Genomic DNA, 23,422 nt, shown 5'->3' on the forward strand with positions numbered 1-23,422 from the left:
CATCGTGCCTGTGTCACTCTTTGAAAGGGCTGTCCAATTAGTCCCACTCCCCTGCTCTTTCCCCATAGCCCTGCAATTTTCTCCCCATCAAATATTTATCTAATTCCCTTTTGAAAGTTACATCGAGTTACATCGAATCTGTGGCACAGAAACAGGCCATTCGGCCCCAATTGTCTATGCTGGCATTTATGCTTCACACGAGCCTCCTCCCTCCCTACTTCATCTAACCCTATCAGGATATCCTTCTATTCCTTTCTCCCTCATGTGCTTATCTAGCTTCCCCTTAAATGCATCTATGCTAAGTCACCTCAACTATTCCTTGTCGTAGCGAGTTCCATATTCTAACCACTCTTTGGGTAAAGACGTTTCTCCTGAATTCCCTATTGGAATTATTGGCGACTATTTTATATTTATGATCTATAATTTTGGACTCCCCCACATTTTCTCTACGTCTACTCTATCAAACCCTATCATTATCGTTAAGACCTCTATCAGGTCACCCATCAGCCTTCTCTTTTCTAGAGAGAAGAGCCCCAGCCTGTTCAGCCTTTTCTGACAAGGATATCCTCTCAGTTCTGGTATCATCCTTGTGAATCTTTTTTGCACCCTCTCCGATGCTTCAATATCCTTTTTATAATATGGAGACCAGAACTGTGCACAATGCTCCAAGTGTGATCTAACCAGGGTTCTATACAAGTTTAACATAACTTCTCTGCTTTTCAATTTTATCCCTCTAGAAATGAACTCTAGTGCTTGATTTGCCTTTTTATGACCTTATTAACTTACATCGCTACTTTTAGTGATTTATGTATCTGTACTCCTAAATTCCTTTGCTCCTCTATCCCATTTAGACTCTTATTATCCAAGTAGTACGTGGCCTCCTTATTCTTCCTACCAAAATGCACCACCTTGCACTTATCTATATTGAAATCCATTTGCCAATTGCATGTCAGATTCAATAGTAACCAAGTTACTACTGAATCTGTGTCCACTGCCCTTTCAGACAGTGCTTTCCAGATCACTATCATCAGCTGGGTAAAACATTTCTCCTCATCTCACCTCTGGCTCGGTTGCCAATTACCTTAAACCGGAGTCCTCTGGTTACAGACCCTCCTGCCAATGGAAACAGTTTCTCCCTATTTACTCTATCAAAAACTTCATAATTTTGAACGCCTCTATTAAATCTTCCCTTAACCTTCTCTGCTGTAAGGAGAACAATCCCAGCTTCTCTAGTCTCTCCACGCAGTCTCTACGTGCTGTGCCTTATGATAAATAATAATGTTTGCATTTATATAGGGCTTTATCTTCAGTCTAATTTTGCTCTCACAACCTTTTAGATAATGTATTACTCCTTGGAGTGCAGTTCTGTACAATTTGCACAAATAGTCACCAGAATGAACGGTTAGTCTGCTTCATGTTTGTAGTCACTAGAAGCCCTGGGTTTTCTGCAAAAAAAAAGTAATGGGATCTTGAGGGATTTAGATAGAGTAGATAGGGGGAAACTGTTCCCACTTGCAGCAGGGTCGATAACTAGAGGACTCAGATTCAACATAATTGGGAAAAGAACTGGGGGGAGAGGAGGAGAATTTCTTTTACGCAGCGAGTTGTTATGATCTGGAATGCACTGCCTGAAAGGGTGGTGGAAGCAGATTCAATAGTAACTTTCAAAAGGGAATTGGATAAATACTTGAAGGGGGGAAAATTGCAGGGCTATGGGGAAAGAGCAGGTGAATAGGACTAATTGGATATCTGATTCAAAGAGCCGGCACAGGCACAATGGGCCAAATGGCCTCCTTCTGTGCTGCATGATTCCATGATCTTTAATGACTACCTGTAGGCATGAGCGCAGTTTAATGTGTCATCTGAAGGTCGACACTTCCAACAATGCAGCACTCCCTCAGTACTGCACGAGAGTGTCATCGTGGATTGTGTGCTCAAGACCCAATGTGAGGCTTGAAACCACAACCTTCCCACCCAAAGGTGAGAATACTACCAAGTCAAGCTGATGCATACCCTGCATGTAGTGAGGATAATTTTAGACTTGTTTGAGAGGTGTGGTTTGTAGAGTTTGTTGTGCCATAATCTGGTTGAGTAACTACCCTTTGTCAAAAGAGAAACAGGTCAGAATCGTGGCTTGAGTTCCAATTTTATGCTGACGAGAATGAATTGAAAACTTTAATAACGAACCACCTCGATGTTATGACGCAGAACCAAGTGGACATCAACCGACTTCTGTTTAAAATTCAGAGTCTTGGGCCTAGATATTGGAACGCACTGGACCCATTTTACAAGCGTAAAATGGATGCCTAAGGGTCCAATATGGTGGGCGGCATGGGTGCGTTCATTCCGCGCTAGAAGTGTACTACCCGCCATATTGGTAAAGGCTCCTCCGTAGGCGTCCAGGGTGCATGCCTGAAACAGGCATTAGGCCCTTTGCATGTGTAAATAGGGGGCCTAATGCCTCTTTCAGGCTCCCTTTGCAAAATCCGATTGTGCATGACTGCAGCATGTGTTGTGCACGCTGCGATCAGTTTGCTCAGGCATTTGAAAGCAAATTAACAAGGCCATTATTGTAAACACAAGGTTGAGGATTTTGGAGAGTGTTGCAATAGTTAAGTCTGGAGGTGACAAAGGCATGGATGAAGGTTTCAGCAGCAGATGAGCTGAGGTGGGGCCAAGGCAGGCAATGGTACAGAAGTGGAAGCAGACGGTCTTTGCGAGGGAGAGAATATGGGTTCGGAAACTCAGCTCAGGGTAGAATAGGATACTGAGGTTTGCAATGGCCTGGCTCAGCCCAAGACAGTGGACAAGGAGTGAGTTGGAACTAGTGGCAAGGGTACGGAGTTTGTGGCGGGAACTGAAAATGATGGCTTCAGTTTCCCTAATGTTTAGCCTGAGAAAACTGTGGCTTTTCCAAGCCTGGATGTCTGATAAGCAACCTGACAACACAGTGGAGGGGTCGGACAGGTGATGGAGAGGTAGAGCTGGATGTCATCAGCGTACATGTGGAACCTGACCCTCGTGTTTGTAGGTCATGTCACCAAGGAGTAGCATGTAGATGAGGAAGTAGTGGGGGCCATGGATAGATCCATGGGGGATCCGGAGGTAATAGTACAGGGGCGTGAAGAAAAGCCAATGCTGGAGATGTCCTAGCTATGACTGGATAGTGGAACCAAGTAAGGGCAGTCCCGCTGAGCTGGGTGATGAAGAATAAGCTTTGGAGGAGGAGGGTGTGGCTGACTATATCAAAGGCTGCAGAAAAATCAAAGAAGATGAGGAGGGTGACAATCACAGAGGATGTCATTTATAACTTTGGTTAGAGCCAAATGGTCACTTTGGTTCGGAGCTGTCGCAGGGGCGGAAAGGAGCCCCCCCCTCCATGAACTCGAGAATGTATCCAGAATATTATAAAACTTTACAAATGCGTGTCCATCCTCTCTGTCACACTTCCGATGCCACTTGCTATCTGCATGGCATTGTTCAAAGAAGAGCAAGGGAGTTCTCCCTGGTGCCCTGACCAATATTTATCCCTCGACCAACATCACCAAAACAGATTATCTGGTCATCGCTGTTTGTGGGACCTTGCTGTGCGCAAATTGGCTGCCACATTTCGTGCTGTACAAAAGTGACTGCACTTCAAAAGTACTTACTTGGCTGTAAAGTGCTTTGGGACGTCCTGAGGTCGTGAAAGGCGCGAGTCTGTCTATCTTCCTTACTTCCTGCATTAGTTTATTAGCATAGAATAAACGGGGGATAATTATCAAGGTGAAAATATATAGTTGTAACAGTAACTTGCAGCACTTTTGGTTAAAACTGTGCTGGGGGATTTTTTTTATATATATAGTACAGAATGTGAATGAGACCTGAAGGAAATCTGCAGCTTCCCATTCACAGCTTACTTAAGGCGGGAGGGGCGGGCAGAGTCCGGCTGCTGCGAGGGTCAACCGTAAAAACATGAAAGGAGTAACTAACCATCGCCCTCTCTCCATGGCCATTTCTCCCTGTGGGGAGTGGGGCGGCTCTCTGAGCCTGATTGGAGACTCGGGGACATTTTTCATCCTGGGAGGACAAGGGGTGGACCGACAGCGACCTGTCAGCGTGTGAAATATGGGCAACTGCTTAAGGAAGGCTTAGCAGCCCGGCGAGAGAAAAAAAAAAGAGGCACAAGTTAGAGGGACAGAATGCAACAATCCGGATAAAGTGCGGGACCAAATTTGCTTGTTGCACCGTGTAACATCAGTGTGGTTAATTACACCGCCACATCTGCCATCTGAATTGCATGGAAATTGACGAGCGTGACATTGAGGTCTGTTACACTTTGCTCGGATTCGGGGCTCACCTGTTCTCAGGGGAGGCGATTTTTACACATCGGAAGGGAGACAACGCGCCCCAGCTCTTGCCCCAAGATGTTGCAGTGCGGCAGCGCTGAAGGGGCGGTCGGACACGGTCACTTCTCGCAGTTGCTGTCTGCGGACCAGAAACAGATCCAGCAAACGGTGGACACGCTGGTGCTGGGGCTGCACCGGGATAAGGAGAAGCTGGTCCGGTCCTTCCTGGAGGATCCCAGCAGCCAGCAGCTGCTCTTAGCTCTTTGCAGGTCCCTGGCTTCGGGAGAGACGCGGTGAGTGTGTGTGTGTGTGTGAGAGAGAGAGAGAGAGAGCCCTCCCCATCTGTGATAGCGGGTGTCTGACAGGTTTACTGGCGATGGGCACTGATGCTGTTTTATTTGCACCACTCCGACTCTCCAGAATGTTATCCATGTACCTAACCAGCTCCTTAACCACCTGCAGTATATTGTAATATAATGGAGAGAAAACTTACTGCAAATGTGAGAGCGGCCGGCAGACCACGTGTATGTTTGTGTACTGTGTTTGCGTGTGTATATGCATGTGTTTGTGTGTATATATGCATGTGTTTGTGTGTGTGTTTGTGTGTATGCATGTGTTTATGTCTGTATGTGCATGTGTTTATGTGTGTTTATGCATCTGCGTGTGTATGTGTTTATATATGCATGTGTTTATGTCTGTGTTTATGTCTGTGTATATGCATGTGTTTATGTGTGTTTATGCATCTGTTTGTGTGTATGTGTTTATATATGCATGTGTTTGTGTGTATGTTTCTGTATATACATATGTTTGTGTATATGCATATGTGTTTGTGTATGTGTGTGTGAGAGACAAGAGGATAAGGATTATCCATTAGATAGAATTCTAATACAGTACATCGAAATTATAACATGGAAGCAGGATGTTCAGTGTGAACAGTCCCTGTTGGTGTTTATCCTCCACACGAGCAGTAGTCCTAATCCCATGCGCCCACCCTGTTCCCACGTCCCTTTATTCCCCTTCCAACGACCTATCTAATCTGTTGTGACCCACTCCTGGGCCCATTGTGTTCCTGGCCCTTCTTGCCTGCCATGTTGCTTGTCAAGTTCCCAGCCCCAGCCTCCTAACTAACTCCTGACCTGTTTCCAGCCATCGAGTGGTCAGCATACCATCCCCCCGCCCCCCCCCCCCAAGAGGTCCCAGGCCATCAGCCCTAGTTTTTGGACTGAAACCAGTTTTAAGCACAAAGAGCATTTTAAATATTGCAGTTGACAATTTGATTGCTGACAAGCAGTAACAGTGGATTTTTCACAAAATCCAACTTCAGCCTGGGACCTGAGCTGATTGATGGCTGGGCCACTTCAGGAGGGTGGGGGGGGGGGGGGTGTTGTACTGGGCCTGCCCATCTCTGGGCCGTCATAATACTACCAGACCCCTGTGTGTATCAGGATGCTCCTAAACCCTGGGACCCCTCCTTCTCCAGTGCCTCTGATTCCAGGACCACCTGTTGCCAATGCTCCCAGACCCTGGGACCCCACCTTCTCCAGTGCCTCTGATTCCAGGACCACCCGTTGCCAATGCTCCCAGACCCTGGGACCCCACCTTCTCCAGTGCCTCTGATTCCAGGACCACCCGTTGCCAATGCTCCCAGACCCTGGGACCCCACCTTCTCCAGTGCCTCTGATTCCAGGACCACCCGTTGCCAATGCTCCCGGTCCCTGGGACCCCACCTTCTCCAGTGCCTCTGATTCCAGGACCACCCGTTGCCAATGCTCCCAGACCCTGGGACCCCACCTCCAGTGCCTCTGATTCCAGGACCACCCGTTGCCAATGCTCCCGGTCCCTGGGACCCCACCTTCTCCAGTGCCTCTGATTCCAGGACCACCCGTTGCCAATGCTCCCAGACCCTGGGACCCCACCTCCAGTGCTGCCACACACTGGACCCTCTGTCACTTGTACAGTACAGGACTTCCACCTCATCCATACTCTTAGACATTAATACATTACCCCCAGGGACTCAACTATTGCTTTCAGGTGTTACATTTAAAATCCCACTGCCGCCAGACCCCCATATCCTCCCCAGCGCTGCCACATCTGGGCAACCTCTGGCTCAATGCTGACAGATCCTGCTGTTACATCTTTACAGAATCCCCCCCCCCCGATACTTGTTTTGTGCTCGGAGCGAGAGACCACCACTGTAAGCGAGCTTCTGCTCCCCACCAATAGGAATGCGCTTTTATTCGCTTAATATCCAGTAATGTAGCATTGCCAAGGTGACGAAAAGAATAAATATTCTGTGACTAAGGCTTTAAACTATTAAGCGGCTTTATTATCATCAAATAGAATCATAGAATGGTTACAGCATGGAAGGAGGCCATTCAGCCCTTCGAGTCCATGCTGGCTCTCTGTAAGAGCAATCCACCTAGTCCCACTCCCCCGCCCTTTCCCCTTCAAATACTTATCCAATTCCCTTTTGAAAGCCACGATTGAATCTGCCTCCACCACCCCGTCTGGCAGTGCATTCCAGATCACAACCACTCGCTGTGTAAAAAAGTTTTTTCTCATGTCGCCTTTGGTTCTTTTGCCAATCACCTTAAATCTGTGTTCTCTGGTTCCAAAAAAAGTAGACAATAGCACAGAATCAACACAGCAGATCTCGCTTCATTGGAGCTTCTGACTTCCACCTCTTTGGCTACAAAAAGATATGAAACTTCACAAACTTTTGCCAGTAACACTAAACTTGGAGTAACATGAGGTTTCATTTATCAGCAGGTGTTGTCTAACTGTGAGGAAAAATAATGCATCGAATAATAGGAGAGGGGCAGCTGCTAAGATTTTAAATATAAAACGTGCCTGAGATAGAGCTTTGAGAATTCAATTTCAAGAGGGGCCGCAGATGGGGAATGGGAGGAGTTTGACAGATTGGTAAGCAGTGGGTGGAGGGAGGATGCCTGATTGTCAGTCTGAAAGAGATGTACGACAGTTTGGGTCCCATTCTCTTGGGCCCAAGCCCCACTCAAGGCTGCTGGACCTTGCCCCCCCCCCCCCCCCCCCCCGATGCTCCCACACACCTCTCCTGAGTGCTCCTGGACCCCAGAGCCCCTCTGGGTCTTTTTAATGCAAATTTGTAGTGTTCAGGTAGCAATTGGAGAGATAGTATAGAAATTAGTGGAATTTGTTGGAGGATGTCAAAATGCACCAAATCACCTAGTCTAAACATGTCCAAAGTGGAGGCTCAGATAGCTTGCAAGGGACAACTGGTTTGTGATATTGAGGATATTAAATATGTGTAGATTTGCCATGGCATTGCTTGCAGTGAATCAGAGGATACATTGCGTTATAACAGTAGCGGTGTTATCAACAAAGTCTGATGGAGAAAGTGTTATAGGTGTGACACTTTTTTATATTTCAAAATAAACTTCATAAAATTTGTAAAGGTACATACAATGCAATTCAAGTCACGCTTCAAACAATACAGTGCAGGTCATACAATTTGCAACTGTACATACAGTAGAAATCAATGGTCCCGGTACAATCAATAGTTACGCACCATACATTATATCTACAGTTCATGGCACCCTAGGGTGCCTCCTTGCATTACAGTCGTTACCGGTTACTGATACTGTATATTTCATTAGATTCATTTATGACACTTACAGTAAATGCATGCTATGCGCAAGACTTTTAGTAAATAACAATCGGTGCTGATGTTGATGTATTTATACATGTCCGTTTCCGGATGTATATTTGAAGGACTATAACCTGGTGTTGTGCAAGTCCTTACATTTGTCCACCCCAGTCCATCACCGGCATCTCCACATCATTATCACCCCAGGCCTTGGGGAATTCTTTCCTAATGTTGACAAAGACTTGGTGTAAATTACTTCATGACAACGGCAGAAAAACATCATCGCATTGTTTGCAAGTGATTGTGTTCTGCTACTGTATTTGCACTGTGTTGCTCACCGCGCTCCTGCATGCAGTATGTCACATCTGGTGCCATGTCAAAGATGGATAGTGGGAGCATTCCTTGCTCATTTCAACATGCATAAATATCACTCTGTAAAACTCTGTAGTCACGGTGGTGAGCAGGCAATGGCTTCTGTTGCTTAAGCTGTTATACTATTTAGAAGAAGACAATATGTCATGATATAGCATAATATAGTATTTGTTGTAAGGAAACGTGTGTTATAACAAACTGTGTGGGATGCATTGTGTTCTGTAGTTTTTGAAAATATGAAGAGTTATTATTAGCTTCAAACAGAAAACCATTTAAAACCTTGCTAAGTTCCATTGGCGTTGGAAAAATGATATAATTCCCCACAACAATCGAGACAAGATCGTTCGGCCCATCTAGTTTGCCCATCACACAGGCCCATGTTCAGGATCTGTGCAATCTTCAGGGGTGAAGCCTGTCCAAACTGGAATAAATTTCTGTTCTGTAAGTTAACAACTCTTGAGAGGTGATACACTCCTTGGGCTACATTTACTTCACGGTTTTGTTAGCTTCCTTCATTGTCCTTAAATAACTTCTCTGCATGCCCTTTGTGATTTTAAAAGACCGTGTCTGCTCCTCTGTGCAGTCATCTTTCTCTTTTTCATATGCAAAAAGGTTCGGTTCTTTCAGTCTCTCTCCATATTGCATTCCTTGAAGAGTTACTACCTTCTTTGCTGCTTTTTTGCCATCCCTTTCAATGCTTTTTTGCCCTCCTGTGAAGTGCAGGAGGTTAAATTGGAATCGTTTGACATAGGAGTTTAGGAGCATGAGGAGTTTCAGGTGCAAACCTAAGAGGTAATTTGTCTGTGCTGTAGAGAATTGTTTTGTCAATATTCTATGTCACCAGATAATTCTTATTGAAGTAGCCTTTAATGCTTTTGCAAATAGTGCTGTCCTTGAAAACTGCACATCTACATCGATCAGGTAGGTAGTATTGATAATTATGGTCTATGGCTCTGGGCTGTAGCATTAATAAATATCATGACTTTTGTCAATCATAAAAAGAGACACTTACACAACACACCTTATCCTGTCTCTCAGAAATGTATCCAAGTACTTCATATGCAATGAATCACTTTTGTATGAGGTCAAATGCAGCAGCCATTTTGCCCAATGCAAGATTGCATCAACAGTAAGTGAGGTGAATGACTAGTTAATCTATTTTAGGGAATGGACACTTTTCTTTGAATTGCGTCATGGGATCTTAAATATCCACCTGATCTGGCCATCTGCTTCCATGTCTCATTTGAAGTATGACACTTCTGACTATGTTGCACTCCTTCGGTACTGGACTGGAGTGCTAGCCTAGATTATGTGGTCAAGTCTTGAAGTGGGGCTTCATCTTGCAACCTCCTGACTCAGAGATGACAGTGCTACCAACTGAGATGACAGTGCTACCAACTGAGATGACAGTGCTACCAACTGAGATGACAGTGCTACCAACTGAGATGACAGTGCTACCAACTGAGATGACAGTGCTACCAACTGAGATGACAGTGCTACCAACTGAGATGACAGTGCTACCAACTGAGGTGACAGTGCTACCAACTGAGGTGACTGTGCTACCAACTGAGATGACAGTGCTACCAACTGAGATGACAGTGCTACCAACTGAGGTGACTGTGCTACCAACTGAGATGACAGTGCTACCAACTGAAATGACAGTGCTACCAACTGAGATGACAGTGCTACCAGATGAGATGACAGTGCTACCAGATGAGATGACAGTGCTACCAGATGAGGTGACAGTGCTACCAGATGAGATGACAGTGCTACCAGATGAGATGACAGTGCTACCAACTGAGATGACAGTGCTACCAGTTGAGATGACAGTGCTACCAGTTGAGGTGACAGTGCTACCAACTGAGGTGACAGTGCTACCAGATGAGATGACAGTGCTACCAGATGAGATGACAGTGCTACCAGATGAGATGACAGTGCTACCAACTGAGGTGACAGTGCTACCAACTGAGATGACAGTGCTACCAGATGAGGTGACAGTGCTACCAGATGAGGTGACAGTGCTACCAGATGAGATGACAGTGCTACCAGATGAGATGACAGTGCTACCAACTGAGGTAACAGTGCTACCAGATGAGATGACAGTGCTACCAGATGAGATGACAGTGCTACCAGATGAGATGACAGTGCTACCAGATGAGATGACAGTGCTACCAACTGAGGTGACAGTGCTACCAACTGAGCCACAGCTGACACTGAATATATGGCATCTGTTTTCTAGTATGAGTGACAGGGCCACAAAAAGGTGGCAGCCAGTTTAGTGAAGTCACATAGGGGAATCGTTTTGATTCAGGATGTTTTGATTCACATAACCAGCTGCTTCCCTTAAATAAAACTATCCCCTTGTACTGAGTAAAGAATCAAACTAAAGTCTGCTGCTGTCTAAATTCACATCTGTCTATGGACGCTACACTGAAATCAAAATGGTGGGGTTTGAGCCTCTTTCTGCCACTTTCAGAAGGTTCTTTTTCTAAGGGTTCCATTCCTCATGTAACCATCAGCTCCCCTGTACCTCAGTCTGCACTGCAACCACTAACTTAGTGCTCGAGACTTGGTTACCACTGAAGGAAGCTGTCTGGCTGGTGTGATACTCCTCGGAGGCCCTATGTTTCCAGTCGCCAGCCTCTGATGTTAGGTTGCTCTGAGCCCAGGTATTTTAATGTGGTTACGATAAATCCTGTGTCTCTATTGATGTCCCTGGCTCCCATGTCTCATTCTCACCTGTACTTACAGCTTTCCTTCTGGTGGCTGCTATTTTATTGACTGCCCCATTCGCACACTGTTAAAATGGACCGTTGACCTACCCTAGGTAGATAAACCGCATTGGTCATGGGATTCAGGATTTTTAGCTGCAGTGGGAGAGGAATCTGACTGAGAGTTCATTAGAACCTAATTTAACATTTGTTGCGAATTATATTTCGGTACATTGAGTTCACCTGGTCAGCTTGACTGATACTTTGAACAGATCCTTGTGATTGCTTGATGCAGAAACAATAACGTGGCAGTCCATTGGAATGAATTGGGTTTTTCATTTTGCTTAGCCGGTGATTCTATTAACTGGATTTCACTATAATAGTATATTTTAAAGTTCACTTTTATTACCTTACAACTGTACCTTTGTTAGAAATCAGCCGTTGGCAAAACTTTAATCAAGTTTGACTGAAAGGGTTTTGCTAACACTCGATTGAGGAGTGGTGCCAGCACATTTTTGTGGTCTCCATGCTTTCCTACTTGACTGCACATGGCTGTTTATTTGGTGTTCAAATCAGTTGCTGCGTGTCCTCCATTTAGGCCTCTTTCGAAGGAAGATCCTTTGAAAGATTTTATGATCACCTGCCTCATGCAACTCTTTCGGTCAAAATTTATTCCCTTGCCATTCCATCATTCCTAACAAAGGAGGAACGTTTATTGTAATGTTACCTGGTGTATGTTTAAATGTTCTTGTTTATTTAGTGTTTTTTAGATGCAGGCCTCTGTACACTTGATTTTGTTAACTCCTTTTATTCTGGTGCAATTTTGAAAAAAAATCCCATGTTACAATTTGGGGAGACGAGTGAAAATAAAAATGTTATGTCAATCTTTTAGAGAATCCCTTTTGTATTGGTATTTCTTATGAATGTCAAGGTAAGGGATGACGGTGCTGAGAAAGGAATATTTCACTTTTCAGGCACACAGGGCTCGATTTTCGCACCCCCGATCGGGTGCGTTCGTGGCGGGAGGGGCTGCGAAAATCGGGGATTCCCGGGGCAGGTTTGGAGCCCGGCTCCAACCCGCCCACTTCCGGGTTCCCCAGTGACGCGCTGACATGCGCGCGCAGCCCCCGCATGTGGGACTCCTGCCGGCAATTAAAGCCAGCGGGGTGCCACTTAAAGTACTTAAACAGGTATTTCAGGTCGTTCACAGACCTGATTGACCTGATATTTTAGGAGGGCTGGGATTTTGAAATGAACTGAGACTGTTTCCTGCACTGGGGGAAACACTCCCAGTTCAAATGGACGTGTTGCAGCCCATCAGCCTGTGGCAGCTGCAGAAGTCCATTTGACAGGTGGGGCGGGGGGAGACCCTCACTCATTGCAGGAGGCCACGCTGCCCCTTTGGACAAAGTTTGGCCTCCACTACCCTCCTCCTAACAGTAAAATTCACAAACTTGCACACTTACCCCGGTGTCCAGACACATGTACCTACCTTGCGGACCCCCTCAAATGTACATCTTCCGGATGGGGGCCGCCGTAGCTGCAGTCATGATCTCCTCGGAGGGCGAACAGCATCACCAGCCTCGCCAGCCACGCCACCCACCTCTGACACGTGGAGCTCTGCAACACAGTGCTGTGTCACATCCACCTGCACAGCAGGAGGGAGGGCAACGGCAGAGAGAAATGCGTCGCAGAGGGCACTACCCTCGCCACAGGGTCCACAGACCGAGGCTCAGCTTCCTGGACCTCTCTGAGCAGCAGTGCACATGGAGGCTCACAGTTACTTGACATGTAGTCGTGGACATCTGCAGCCTCCTTCATGCCGAGCTGCTCCCGGCTGGCCCGAGCACCATCTTCTTACCTGTCGCTGTCAAAGTCACCACTACCCTCAACATCTTCCCCTCCACATCCTTCCAGGGTGCCACTGGGGACATCGCCAACATCTCTCAGTCGTCTGCACAAAAGAGCCCTGCAAATACACCCACACCCAATCTGCAGTGACACAATGGGTGGCATCAAGTGTGCGTGTTCATGGTGAACCCCATGAAAGGGACCTATTCCACAAGCCAGTCAAGAATGGGCAAGACGTGGCAGTAGTGGTGATAATAACAATATTTATTGTGCATGTAAAAGAAAACAAATATAAATAAAAAACATGACAAATTGTCAGACACCCTTGTGCATTCCCTTTGTGCTCACAAAACCTTTGCCTTGCATTTCCGGGAACCCCTACGTGGTGCTACCCCTGTGGCTCCAGTAGAGGTAGTGGCAGGTTGCTCTTGTCCATGCCCTGACCGATTAGATGCTTTGGGCCGACGCCCTCTGGGTTTGGGTGCCCGTGAGGGCCCCTCCAAAGACTGCTGCACCTGCACCTGTGCAGGGGCAGACTCGACCACCTGGAGAGGGGGCAGCATTGCGGGTACTGGTTGAAAGGGGGGCAACGGGTGAGACGTGGGAGCGCTTTGAGTGGCGTCCCCACTTCCATGTCCCCTTTCACCATTATCCCTCTCGTGGCCCAGGCCCACATCACTCCTTCCACCCTGCTGGATGACAGTTTGGAGGACTTGTGTGAGGCCTTGGAAGGCCAGTTGTAAACTATCTGTCAGCCTGTTTAAGGTGGCAGAATGTTGGTCACCCGGAATCCGAACGGCTGTTGTCAGGGCCTGAATGGACTCATTGTTGAGCCGTGCTTGATGCTCGAGGGAGGCTAGCCTTCCCTCCATCGCAGACATTCCCGCAGCTATCCGTGACACTATCTCAGCGATGCCTTCACGTCCCTGTGACAGTATCTTGGAGATACCCTCCTGTACCTGTGCCACCATTCCCCTCATACAGGAGTTGGACTCCTCCATCCTCTGCGTGATTGTGGAGAGTGCACGTGGCACCTGTTCCAGTACCTCGGCAATGTGCTGCTGCCCCTCGATGACTCTCCTTTTCATGGCTGGCCCCCAGGGTTCAGCATCTGGGTCCAGCTGAGCAGAGCCTGGAGAAGAGTGCTCCCACCGACACAGATTCTCCACAGCTGCCCCTGCCACCAGGGTCTGCTCGTGCTCACACGTGCGTGGTGACTCACCATGTGCAAGCCCAACTAAGTGAGGACGGGGACCCACCGAGGTATGTGTATCTGCGCTGCTGGATGCATGGCTCAGATGTGATGATGTACTCTCAGAGACCTGCAGGTCCTCTGAGGAATCGCCCTCCACGGTCATGGCGCTCGCAGATGGCCCTGCAAGAGAACAGAAAGCAATATTAGGCATGTGGACAGATGTTGAGGTGCGGCAGATGCCAAGTGATGCTAAGCTCATTCGCTATCATGAGTGCTGAGTGTTAGCTTTCTGTCACCGGCCGCTTGTGCAATCCCAGCCTCGGCATCCACCAGGGACAGACACTCCAGCCTGCGGCTTATCTCCAATGCCTGCTGCTCCGCGTCTGTTAGTGCCACCTGGTGTAGCGGGCCCCCTCCGGTCCGTGCCCTCTCCTGGGCGTTCTGGCATCTCTTCTCCTATCAAGGCAAAACACAGAGGCGTGATTGGTGTGGCTGGGGTTGAGCGTGAGGGAGCTGCATGGGAGGGTGCGTGTGCAACATAGCCATGATATTGTATGAGGATTGGGTTGCGTGGTAGTGTTCGAATGGGGACTGGGGCGGTGAGTAAGTGCAGGCAAGGTGAGGATGATAGTTGAGTGGATGTGAGGAGTGATGCGAGAGCGTTGTGGTGGCAGTGCAGAAGGAGTTGTGTGGCGGTGGAGGTGATGTGGAAGACTCTTCCTGCACTGGACCCAGGTTCGTGGCACATTGCCGCTGTTGGTGACCTCCATGGCCACCTCCAGCCAGGCCTTCTTCGTGGTGGAGGGAGGGCATTTCCTCCCATCAGACGGGAAAAGGATTTCCCTCCTCCTCCTCACCCCATCGAGCAGCACCTGGAGTGAGGAGTCCAAAAATCTTGGGGCAGCATTCCCTCTGGCCTGTTCCATGGTTCAGCATTGGTTGTTTGCTGCAGGAGGAGCATTGGTGGACTGCCCCTTTAAATAGGGCTCCTCCAGCTGACAGACCTTGCTGTGCGTGCGCAGTCCGCCCGCCGCGCAGCTTACCAGCGGGAAATCCGGAAGCACAGGTAGGTGGCTTCAATTAGCCTGCGATTCCGTGTGGAGCACACTGATTGCACCGGGCGCGTTACCCACGTGCCCAGTTGACCCCCCGCTGAGAACCCGCCGCCCTGCTAATATCGGGCCCACAGTGTCAGCATCAAGCACACCAAGGTCAGATCTAGCACCATAGCATGCAGAGCAAAGCTCCCTTGACTCTCTCCCAATATTATTCCTAAGATGTCAGCCTTGGCTCAGTGGTAGTGCTCTTGCCTCTGAGTCAGAAGGTTATGGGTTCAAGTTTCACTCCAGAGGCCTGAGCACATAATCTAGGCTGACATTTCAGTGCAGTACTGAGGGAGTGCTGCACTGTCAGAGGTTCCGTCTTTTTGACGAGGCATTAAACGGAGGCCCTGTCTGCCCCCTCAGGTGGACATTAAAGATCCCATGACACTATTTGAAGAGGAGCGAGGGATTTCTTCCCGGTGTAATGGCCAGTATTTATTACTCAACCAACATCACTAAAACAAATTATCACATTGCTGTTACTGAGAGCTTGCTGTGCGCAAATTGGCTTCCACGTTTCCAGTGACTACTTCAAAAAGTGATTTGGGATGCCCTGAGGTCGTTAAAGGCACAAGTTTTTTCAGTTTTCCTTTCTTCCTTCCTTCCCTCCCTCCCTCTTTCCAGCTAATTTTTACATTACTATTAATTTGAACAATACGTAAAGCGGTAAGAGTACGAAAGGGTCAGTTCGACATCAAGCTGCAACCCAATTCATGGATTTCTCCATTGCTTCTTTGAACACCTCTTCGTGCCCTCATTCATTCTGCTGGGGCCAGTCTATTTCTCAAGTTAACAACTTCATATAGAGTAAATGGGCGTGGGGATTAATAATGATCCCAATTGCTACTGGATTAAGTTTAGCCTCATGCTAAACTCCCATAGACAATTTGGATAGCTGAAAAATAGTAGAGATCAGAGATTCAACAGGTTAAAATAACTAATAAAAATTTATTTACTAAATCAGGTAGAATTATAAAATACAGCATATTAAACTAATACTAGAGTACAAGACAACTATGATTGGTAATGTCAGTTTTTTAGAGCTCTCACTAGTCATTCTCCCACAGTAAGAGATTCTCCCACAGAATGATTCTATTTACATGGGTAAGATGGGTATAGAGGGATATGGGCCAAGTGCAGGCAATTGGGACTAGCTTAGTGGTATAAACTGGGTGACATGGACATGTTGGGCCGAAGGGCCTGTTTCCATGTTGTAAACTTCTATGATTCTATCTATGAAGAGTAACCTCTTCATACAGTGAATGTTAACAGTTCAATCCTCTCCAGCTGTATGTCTTAGTTGGAGAATGTCTCGTGCACTATGTAAGCCACATGCCTGTGGAGCTCTTTAACTTGAACAAGATTCAGAATCAAACAGGAACTGAAGGATTTGCAGACTGACCTCGCTTTTATTCCTTTACTTTGAAGAAGGAATGAAGATGGATTTAAAAAATATTAGCAAAACAAAACTACTTTATAACTTTTGTGTATCACTTTCACACATATGCCAGTTGGCCAGTTTCGAGAGACAACACAACAAAACCGTGTTTGAGTCTGACTTTCACCATTGTGCAGTGACAGACACAAACATGGCTGTGTGAATGTCAGCATTGTGTAATGACATGTAACCACTTTTGTGTCTGTCATTACACAATGGTGAACTTCACATAAACAATTCCTGGAACTGAATGGCTGGAACCAATTTCAGAGTCTGCAGGACTTGGCATTTACACTCAGCATTTAGACGAGCTAATTACATTAGTTCACAATAACAAAGGCCACAAAAACCCTTTGCTATGAAAGAAAACAAGTCATCTTTGTAATCCTTGCTTGGCGAAAATACTGCTGCTCCTTTAAACATTCAGCATACATTTCATAATTTGGGAGGGTTACCTTTATGCTCCTGATTTCTTCAATATATCACCTGCTTTTCAGTTCTATATAGAAAGAAAAATATCTTTGTCTCCTGTTTGTTATGACTTGTGCTGTTGTGGTGGCAGAGCAATGCTGCCCATGGTAAATTCGAATTGATTAATGCTTTGAATGCTCCTCTCTCTGACCTTCTCCCCTGGCAGGTTATGTTGGCACCTCTGAAGGAGGGAGTTCTTGGAAGGTGGGAGAGGTTGTTTGGCGTTGATGTACTGTGTGGGCTCCGGCCTTCATGAGAACAGTTCCGTTTAAACATTTAACAAAAGAAAAGTGCTCATCTGAACTCGGGCATCTTTAGCTTTGGCTTGTTAAGGTTGAAGGAATTGGCTTTGCTTTATTTAGAAACAAGGGGAATTCCAAGTAATATAATTGAAATTTTCCTGACAATGAAAGGACCTGACCAGCTTGATCCAAGCAAATGACAAATTCAATTGACAATTTGAAATACATGACACTGGACTTATAGAGTTAAGGGAAGCTTGGTATAAGTACAAAATTTGGGTGGAACTTTTTCACCCAAAGGTTGATAGGGTTATGTTATAAGTTGCCAGAGAAGACCTTTGAAACTATAGGGAACATCAGTGCAAAGTCTCTAAAAAAAACACACTATGCATGGAGAGCAAAGTCACAGTCCCTGTATATAACCCATATTAGATGAAGGACATCAGATGAATCTTCCCTCCTCAAAATTTGTATCAGAGAAATGGATTGGGGATTTACCACTTGCATCCAATTTCATAGATGACGCCTAAGTTAACTTGCTTTGAGCCATCTTATATAAACCTGTCCAGTAAGTATTGATTATTAAGCTAGCTCAGTCAACAGCAGGCCCACTGTTTTCATGTCAAGATCTTAATGCATTGGCCCAGCTAAAAAATATATGAAAATATATAACACAGAATGCAGGACGGAGCCCATGTCTGTCAGTCACATTGTGTTTTGTAAGTTATGTCAGTCTGAAGTTTGGCATCACAGAAAAATGGTTGAGTTCAAGAGGAAAGATAGAGCTGTAGATGGCAAGTACCAATCCTCCGGTGTAAGGATGCCATTGAGAATTGTAAGGGTGAAAATGGAAGCCTGCCGGTGAAAGGACACTTCAGGTGTGTTTCTGGGGCTGTGAAACTACAGGGGCACTTGTTTTCTTAAGGGAGAGGTTTTTGAAAATATTATCGTAGGCTTGTTTTTTCCTTTGGGATTTTGTTAATGGTTTATGTTTACGAGCTTGAGAGCTAGAACAGGGGAGGGGATGAGAGGGAATAGGGACCGTCGACCTATGTGTGTGCAAAAGTAACTGCTCTGGGCTTGCAGAGTACAGAGGCTGCTTCATAACTCTGTAAATGGAGCCATTGCCTGGCACTGTAGCTTGCGGAATGACTGTTTTTCATTTGTTTTTGAAGGCCCTGTTACTGGCCATCAGGGGACACGCAGGATGAACTCAGATGCCTGGCCTCTGAGCTTCCCTCCACTTTCCCTGAGGGGTACAATCTTGCCTTGATTTGGCACTTTCCCCTTGATTGTCTGATCATGAATCCCTGTACTGGTGTTAGTCCCAGTTAGTGTTAGAAACACACTGCCACAGTGGTGCACTGCGGTCAACTTCATGCTGCCGTTGGAAATCTGTTGAGGTGAGCAGCTCAAATAACAGAAGCCTTTAACCATGAACAGCTATAAATTGCCAATGCATAAAAAGAAAGAACTTGCATTTGTATACCGCCTTTCACGACCTCGGGGCGTCCCAAAGCGCTTTGAAGTATAGTCACTGGAAACACGGAAGCCAATTTGAAGTGTAGTTACTGTTGTAATGTAGGAAACTTGGCAGCTGATTTGCGCAGTGCAAGGTCTCACCAACAGCAATGTGATAATGGGCCAAATCTTGCTGGAGTGGGGCATCTCACGGCATGCGCTGTTCGTTTGACTTTTTTCTGCACCCTTCAGCTCAAATATAATTTGCGCTGTAACCTGCTGGAATTTCTAGCTGATAACAGCGCGGCATCTGGGACCTCAGTGAATGGCCGGACCAACAGTTTATCTCCTTAACCAATGAGATTTAAGGATTCATTGAAAGTTACGGCACAGAAGGAGGCCATTCGGCCCACTGTATCCGTGCCGGCCGAAAATGAGCTATCCAGCTTAACCCCACTTGGTCCATAGCCCTGTTGAGAAAGAAACAGAGGAACAACGGAGAAAGAGGGTGAATTAGAGTTAAATCAGGTACAGAAAGAGAAACAAAGAGAGGGAAAGAGCATATTAAGAGAGAGAAAAAAGAGACAGAAAGGATAAGTAAGGAAAAGAAAATTTTAAAAATTTGAAATTTTGAAAATCTCTTAACAACAATTTACTACATGCAGGAATGAGACTCAACAGTTTAAATTGTTCTCTTTTAGGGCCGGAGAGATTGATTGGCAGTGCAGTAACAATTCTCACATTGTTAAAAGGGTACTTACACTGTTCATTATGAGCCATAATTTTCTGCGGCAAGTTTGATGGGCAATTTATGTGCAAATCCAGCCAGTTCTTAAAAATAACAGGGAGGCTAAGGATGAAATACTGTTCGTGTGCGACCAGCAAGTTCTGGACATTCGCAACTCACGCTGTATCTCTTCATCCCCTGAACTTGCTGGCAGATTTGTGTATTAATAACAGCATGCACCGTTAACACACTGTTATTTTTCCAGGAAGATTTGGCCCAATGACCAGATAAACTGTTTTAGTGATGTTGGTTGAGGGATAAGTATTGGCCAGGACACCAGGGAGAGCTCCCCCACTCTTCTTCGAAATAATGGGATCTTTTATGTCCACCTGAGAGGGCAGACAGGGCCTCGGTTTAACGTCTGAAAGACGGCACCTTCTGACAGTGCCAGCACTCCCTTAGTACTACACTGGGGTGTCAGCTTAGATTATGTGTTCAACTCTCTGGAGTGGGACTTGAACATACAACCTAATGACTTGAAGGTAAGAGTGCTACCACTGAACCACGGCTGACACCTGCAACAGCAAGTTGGAATACTTGCTGCCAGAATTTGCCAAGGACCTAAAGCTTAATAAAACCACCCAAGTTAGTTGTAATCTCATTACAAGCCACGACTAACACCTGCATGCACAAATTCTCCAAACAGGTGGTTTTGCAGAAATTGGATCTTTATGTGGTAAATATTTTTTTTAATTCCTGATTAGTTACCTAGTACTCCATTTAATAACATCTTTCCCCTGCACATTACAACATTGTTGCTTATTAACGTGTAACTTTTGAACTTTCTATTGTTCAAGATGTGTGGGCTTGATTTTAATGGTTCACACAGGCAGAACCCAGCCAACACTGCAGATATTTCTTTGGTGACTTTATGAAGGTCAGTTCAGATCCACAATGATTCCAGTATCAACTCCCAAATACTCTCACAGTTGGCCTGTCTATAATAGGATTCCATTCGGCTCCAAGTAGTCTAGACTACCTTCTAGCACAGAATCAAATGCGCAAACATGAATAGCATCCCAATGCACCCACCCACAATGTCCTTTATTGTTTTACTGTGTTATCAGAAATCAAGCTTTGAATTGCCTAGAACATTCTGTAGCTAAAGATGGAGGAGGGTGGAGGGTGTGTGTGGTGTGGGTTGTGGAAGTAACCAGCTTTTACCAGAACAATTAGTAATATTTCTCCCAACCACAGTAAACAGTACTCCAGCAACATATTAACTGTAATGATGCTCAGCCTTTCAGAGACGAGCTGTGTGAGAGCATCTTGTACCAATTTTATCTTATCTGGATAGTTCCAATAGTTTACATACTGCATTTGACAGTAAGGGGTTTACAAGGCGCAAGTTTCCGGTTGACGTTGGAGGACCTTTCGTGATGCAATTGATGATATTGTTGGCATGGTGAAGTATTTCTTTATTGCAGTGACTCCCAAGGATAGAGCATGTTTGGACATGAAATGTTCAGTCAACAGTGTTACAGTGACAGTCACCCCGTTGCTAATGTATTTTACCCACATAACAATAGCAACTGCGCTTCAAAAGTAATCGTTGGCTATAAAGCGCTTTGGGACATCGTGCTATATAAATGCAAGTTCTTTTCTTTACACAGTCTGCATGTTTAACAGAATCAGACAAAGCTTGATTCTCTTCCGCATCTATAAACTTTTCAAAGTTTAAAGTCTTCTAATAGAAACATAATTGCAGTGTGAAGCAAAATAAACTTGGTCTCAGTGCATTGAGAATTCAATGGGATAGAGGCTTTGTGAGGTTTATGGTCCTTATAATGTTTATTATTCTTTTGTCTCATCTCCAATTCCACTCAACTCTCAGGCTTCAAGAGGGTTCTATTGCCCTTGTAAAGTTGCTAGGTGATTTTAGAGCTCTGCTTATAAAGCCAATAAAACAACAGTAAATAATTGGTGCAATAAAGACCCCATGTAAGGAGACTGCCTGAAACTTTATCTAGAAGGACTGAGCTTCAAGATCTCCATGCTTGGCGGGGCTTATCTTTCTGTCTGTCTGTCAGAACCCCATCGTCCTGTTTTGTTGCCTGCCCGAGAATGCAGCTGAATTTCTCCATGTACCTTTAACTGCTTCCAGCTGTGGCGGCGCTATTGAAATCATGGTTCCAGAAGTACAAGTGACACTCATCTCTCTGCAACTTCACTGACCCCAGCCGTGCCTCCATGCAGTAATTCTGAGTTCTCCAAGGCTGATGGTAAAAGCTTTCAAAGAAAAGGTACAGCATTTGGAAGGGGAATCCGCGTTTTCAACTCCAAGTACTGAGTTCATATTTAGATACGTCAGTCTAACAGGGCGTCTTTGGAGTGGGGAAGCAGTCTGCAAGTTTAGTCCTTAATCAGCGATGTGACAGTAAGGGGAGGCACTGGGCGGACACGGAGAAAAATCAAATAGAGATTCAAGCTGGAGCAGTTCTTGTACATCACCCAGCAGATGATTCGAGTGGCATTGAGAGAAAATTGTCTCTGCTGTTATTATGGGGAAAGAGATATATTTCTTGGGTTCACTGTATCCGCCCACTCCTGTAAGTGAGCCCTCACTCATTGTAACCTGGCACGTGCCTTTAACTGACCGATGCCTAGTAATTTGTAATTGTAAACAATTTTACAACACCAAGTTATAGTCCAACAATTTTATTTGAAAATCACAAGCTTTCGGAGGCTTCCTCCTTCCTCAGGTGAATGTTTACAATTGTCAACCCCAGTCCATCACCGGCATCTCCACATCATAGTAATTTGTAGCCTAGGGATCGAAATTAAATCCCTCCTTACTGTATTTTGTTTTGCTGGTTCTATCATGTGCCCTCATTATTTTCCTTGACTTCAGAAGGCGATAAAATAAACACTTCACTGAACAGTGGCGTAGGCTATAAACTGACAAGCCAGATTTATTAAACAATAAATGGATAAGTCAACAGAAGTAATGACACACTGTAGATTTACAGTACAAATCCCCTGAATATTAACCTTTTAAATAGTTTGATGCTCACCATCCACAGAGTTTTTTCTCTGGCCTTTCTTTCACGCTCTGGACTGCTCAATTTTTACAAGACAGGCTGAGAAATATTTTTCATCAAAAATGACCAGGACAAAGAAAATTTTAGTATTTGTTTCTTAAAACTCAAAAAGAGCTGGCAATCAAACATTTATACAAAGAAATCTCACGAGGTGCTTGTATTTGAATTGAGTAGCCTGGTCCTCCCTCAAGTACCTGACCAGACAAAACGGTTATATTCTGCAGCTATTATTTAAAAACAAGCTGGGCATTTTCGGTGAGTGTGCTACACTTTTAACCCCATCTGTACCGTGACAGAATGAAAGAAGCCAATATCATGACACATAATCAAACAAAAATGTTTCATTTTTGCCATGGCTGTTCCAGAGAAACAATGACAGGGAGTGAAAAACAAAAAAAGATCCATGTGGAGATAGGATCAATTGAGGGGAAAATGGTTAAAAATCAGGGGGATGAAATAACAAAGAAGAATCTGACAATTCTGCAAACACAATTCAAAAAGGAGCAGAGTTCTCCGAGTGTGCTGGCCTCTCTTCCTCCTTCAGCCAATAGCATCCAGAAACAGAGTTAAACAGTCACTCATCTTATTGCTGCTTATTGGATGTTGCTCTGCACAAAATGGCTGCCTCATTTGTCTACATAACAACGGTGACTGCACTTCAAAAGCAATTCATTATGTGTAAAGTGCTTGGAGGCACTTCAGGCAGCAACCTTGAGGTGCCGTGCAAATTCAAGTTTAAAATACTGAAATGCACTCGTTGAACAAGTAAACGTCTTGTGCAAGTGTCCAGTCCAGAC

General features: G+C 45.5%; 1 protein-coding gene across 1 annotated transcript in view; it reads left to right on the forward strand.

The window, feature by feature from the left end:
* The first annotated feature begins 3,995 nt into the window (after window positions 1-3,995).
* The window catches only part of LOC137300489 (uncharacterized), an 85,814-nt gene continuing 66,387 nt past the window's right edge, over window positions 3,996-23,422 (forward strand). The window contains exon 1 of the mRNA XM_067969565.1: window positions 3,996-4,621. Within this exon, the coding sequence (XP_067825666.1) occupies window positions 4,407-4,621 (215 nt within the window). The 5' untranslated portion in view covers window positions 3,996-4,406. The remainder of the gene's footprint in view (window positions 4,622-23,422) is intronic.

Source organism: Heptranchias perlo, chromosome 31, assembly GCF_035084215.1.
Source record: "Heptranchias perlo isolate sHepPer1 chromosome 31, sHepPer1.hap1, whole genome shotgun sequence".
NCBI classification, from domain to species: domain Eukaryota; kingdom Metazoa; phylum Chordata; class Chondrichthyes; order Hexanchiformes; family Hexanchidae; genus Heptranchias; species Heptranchias perlo.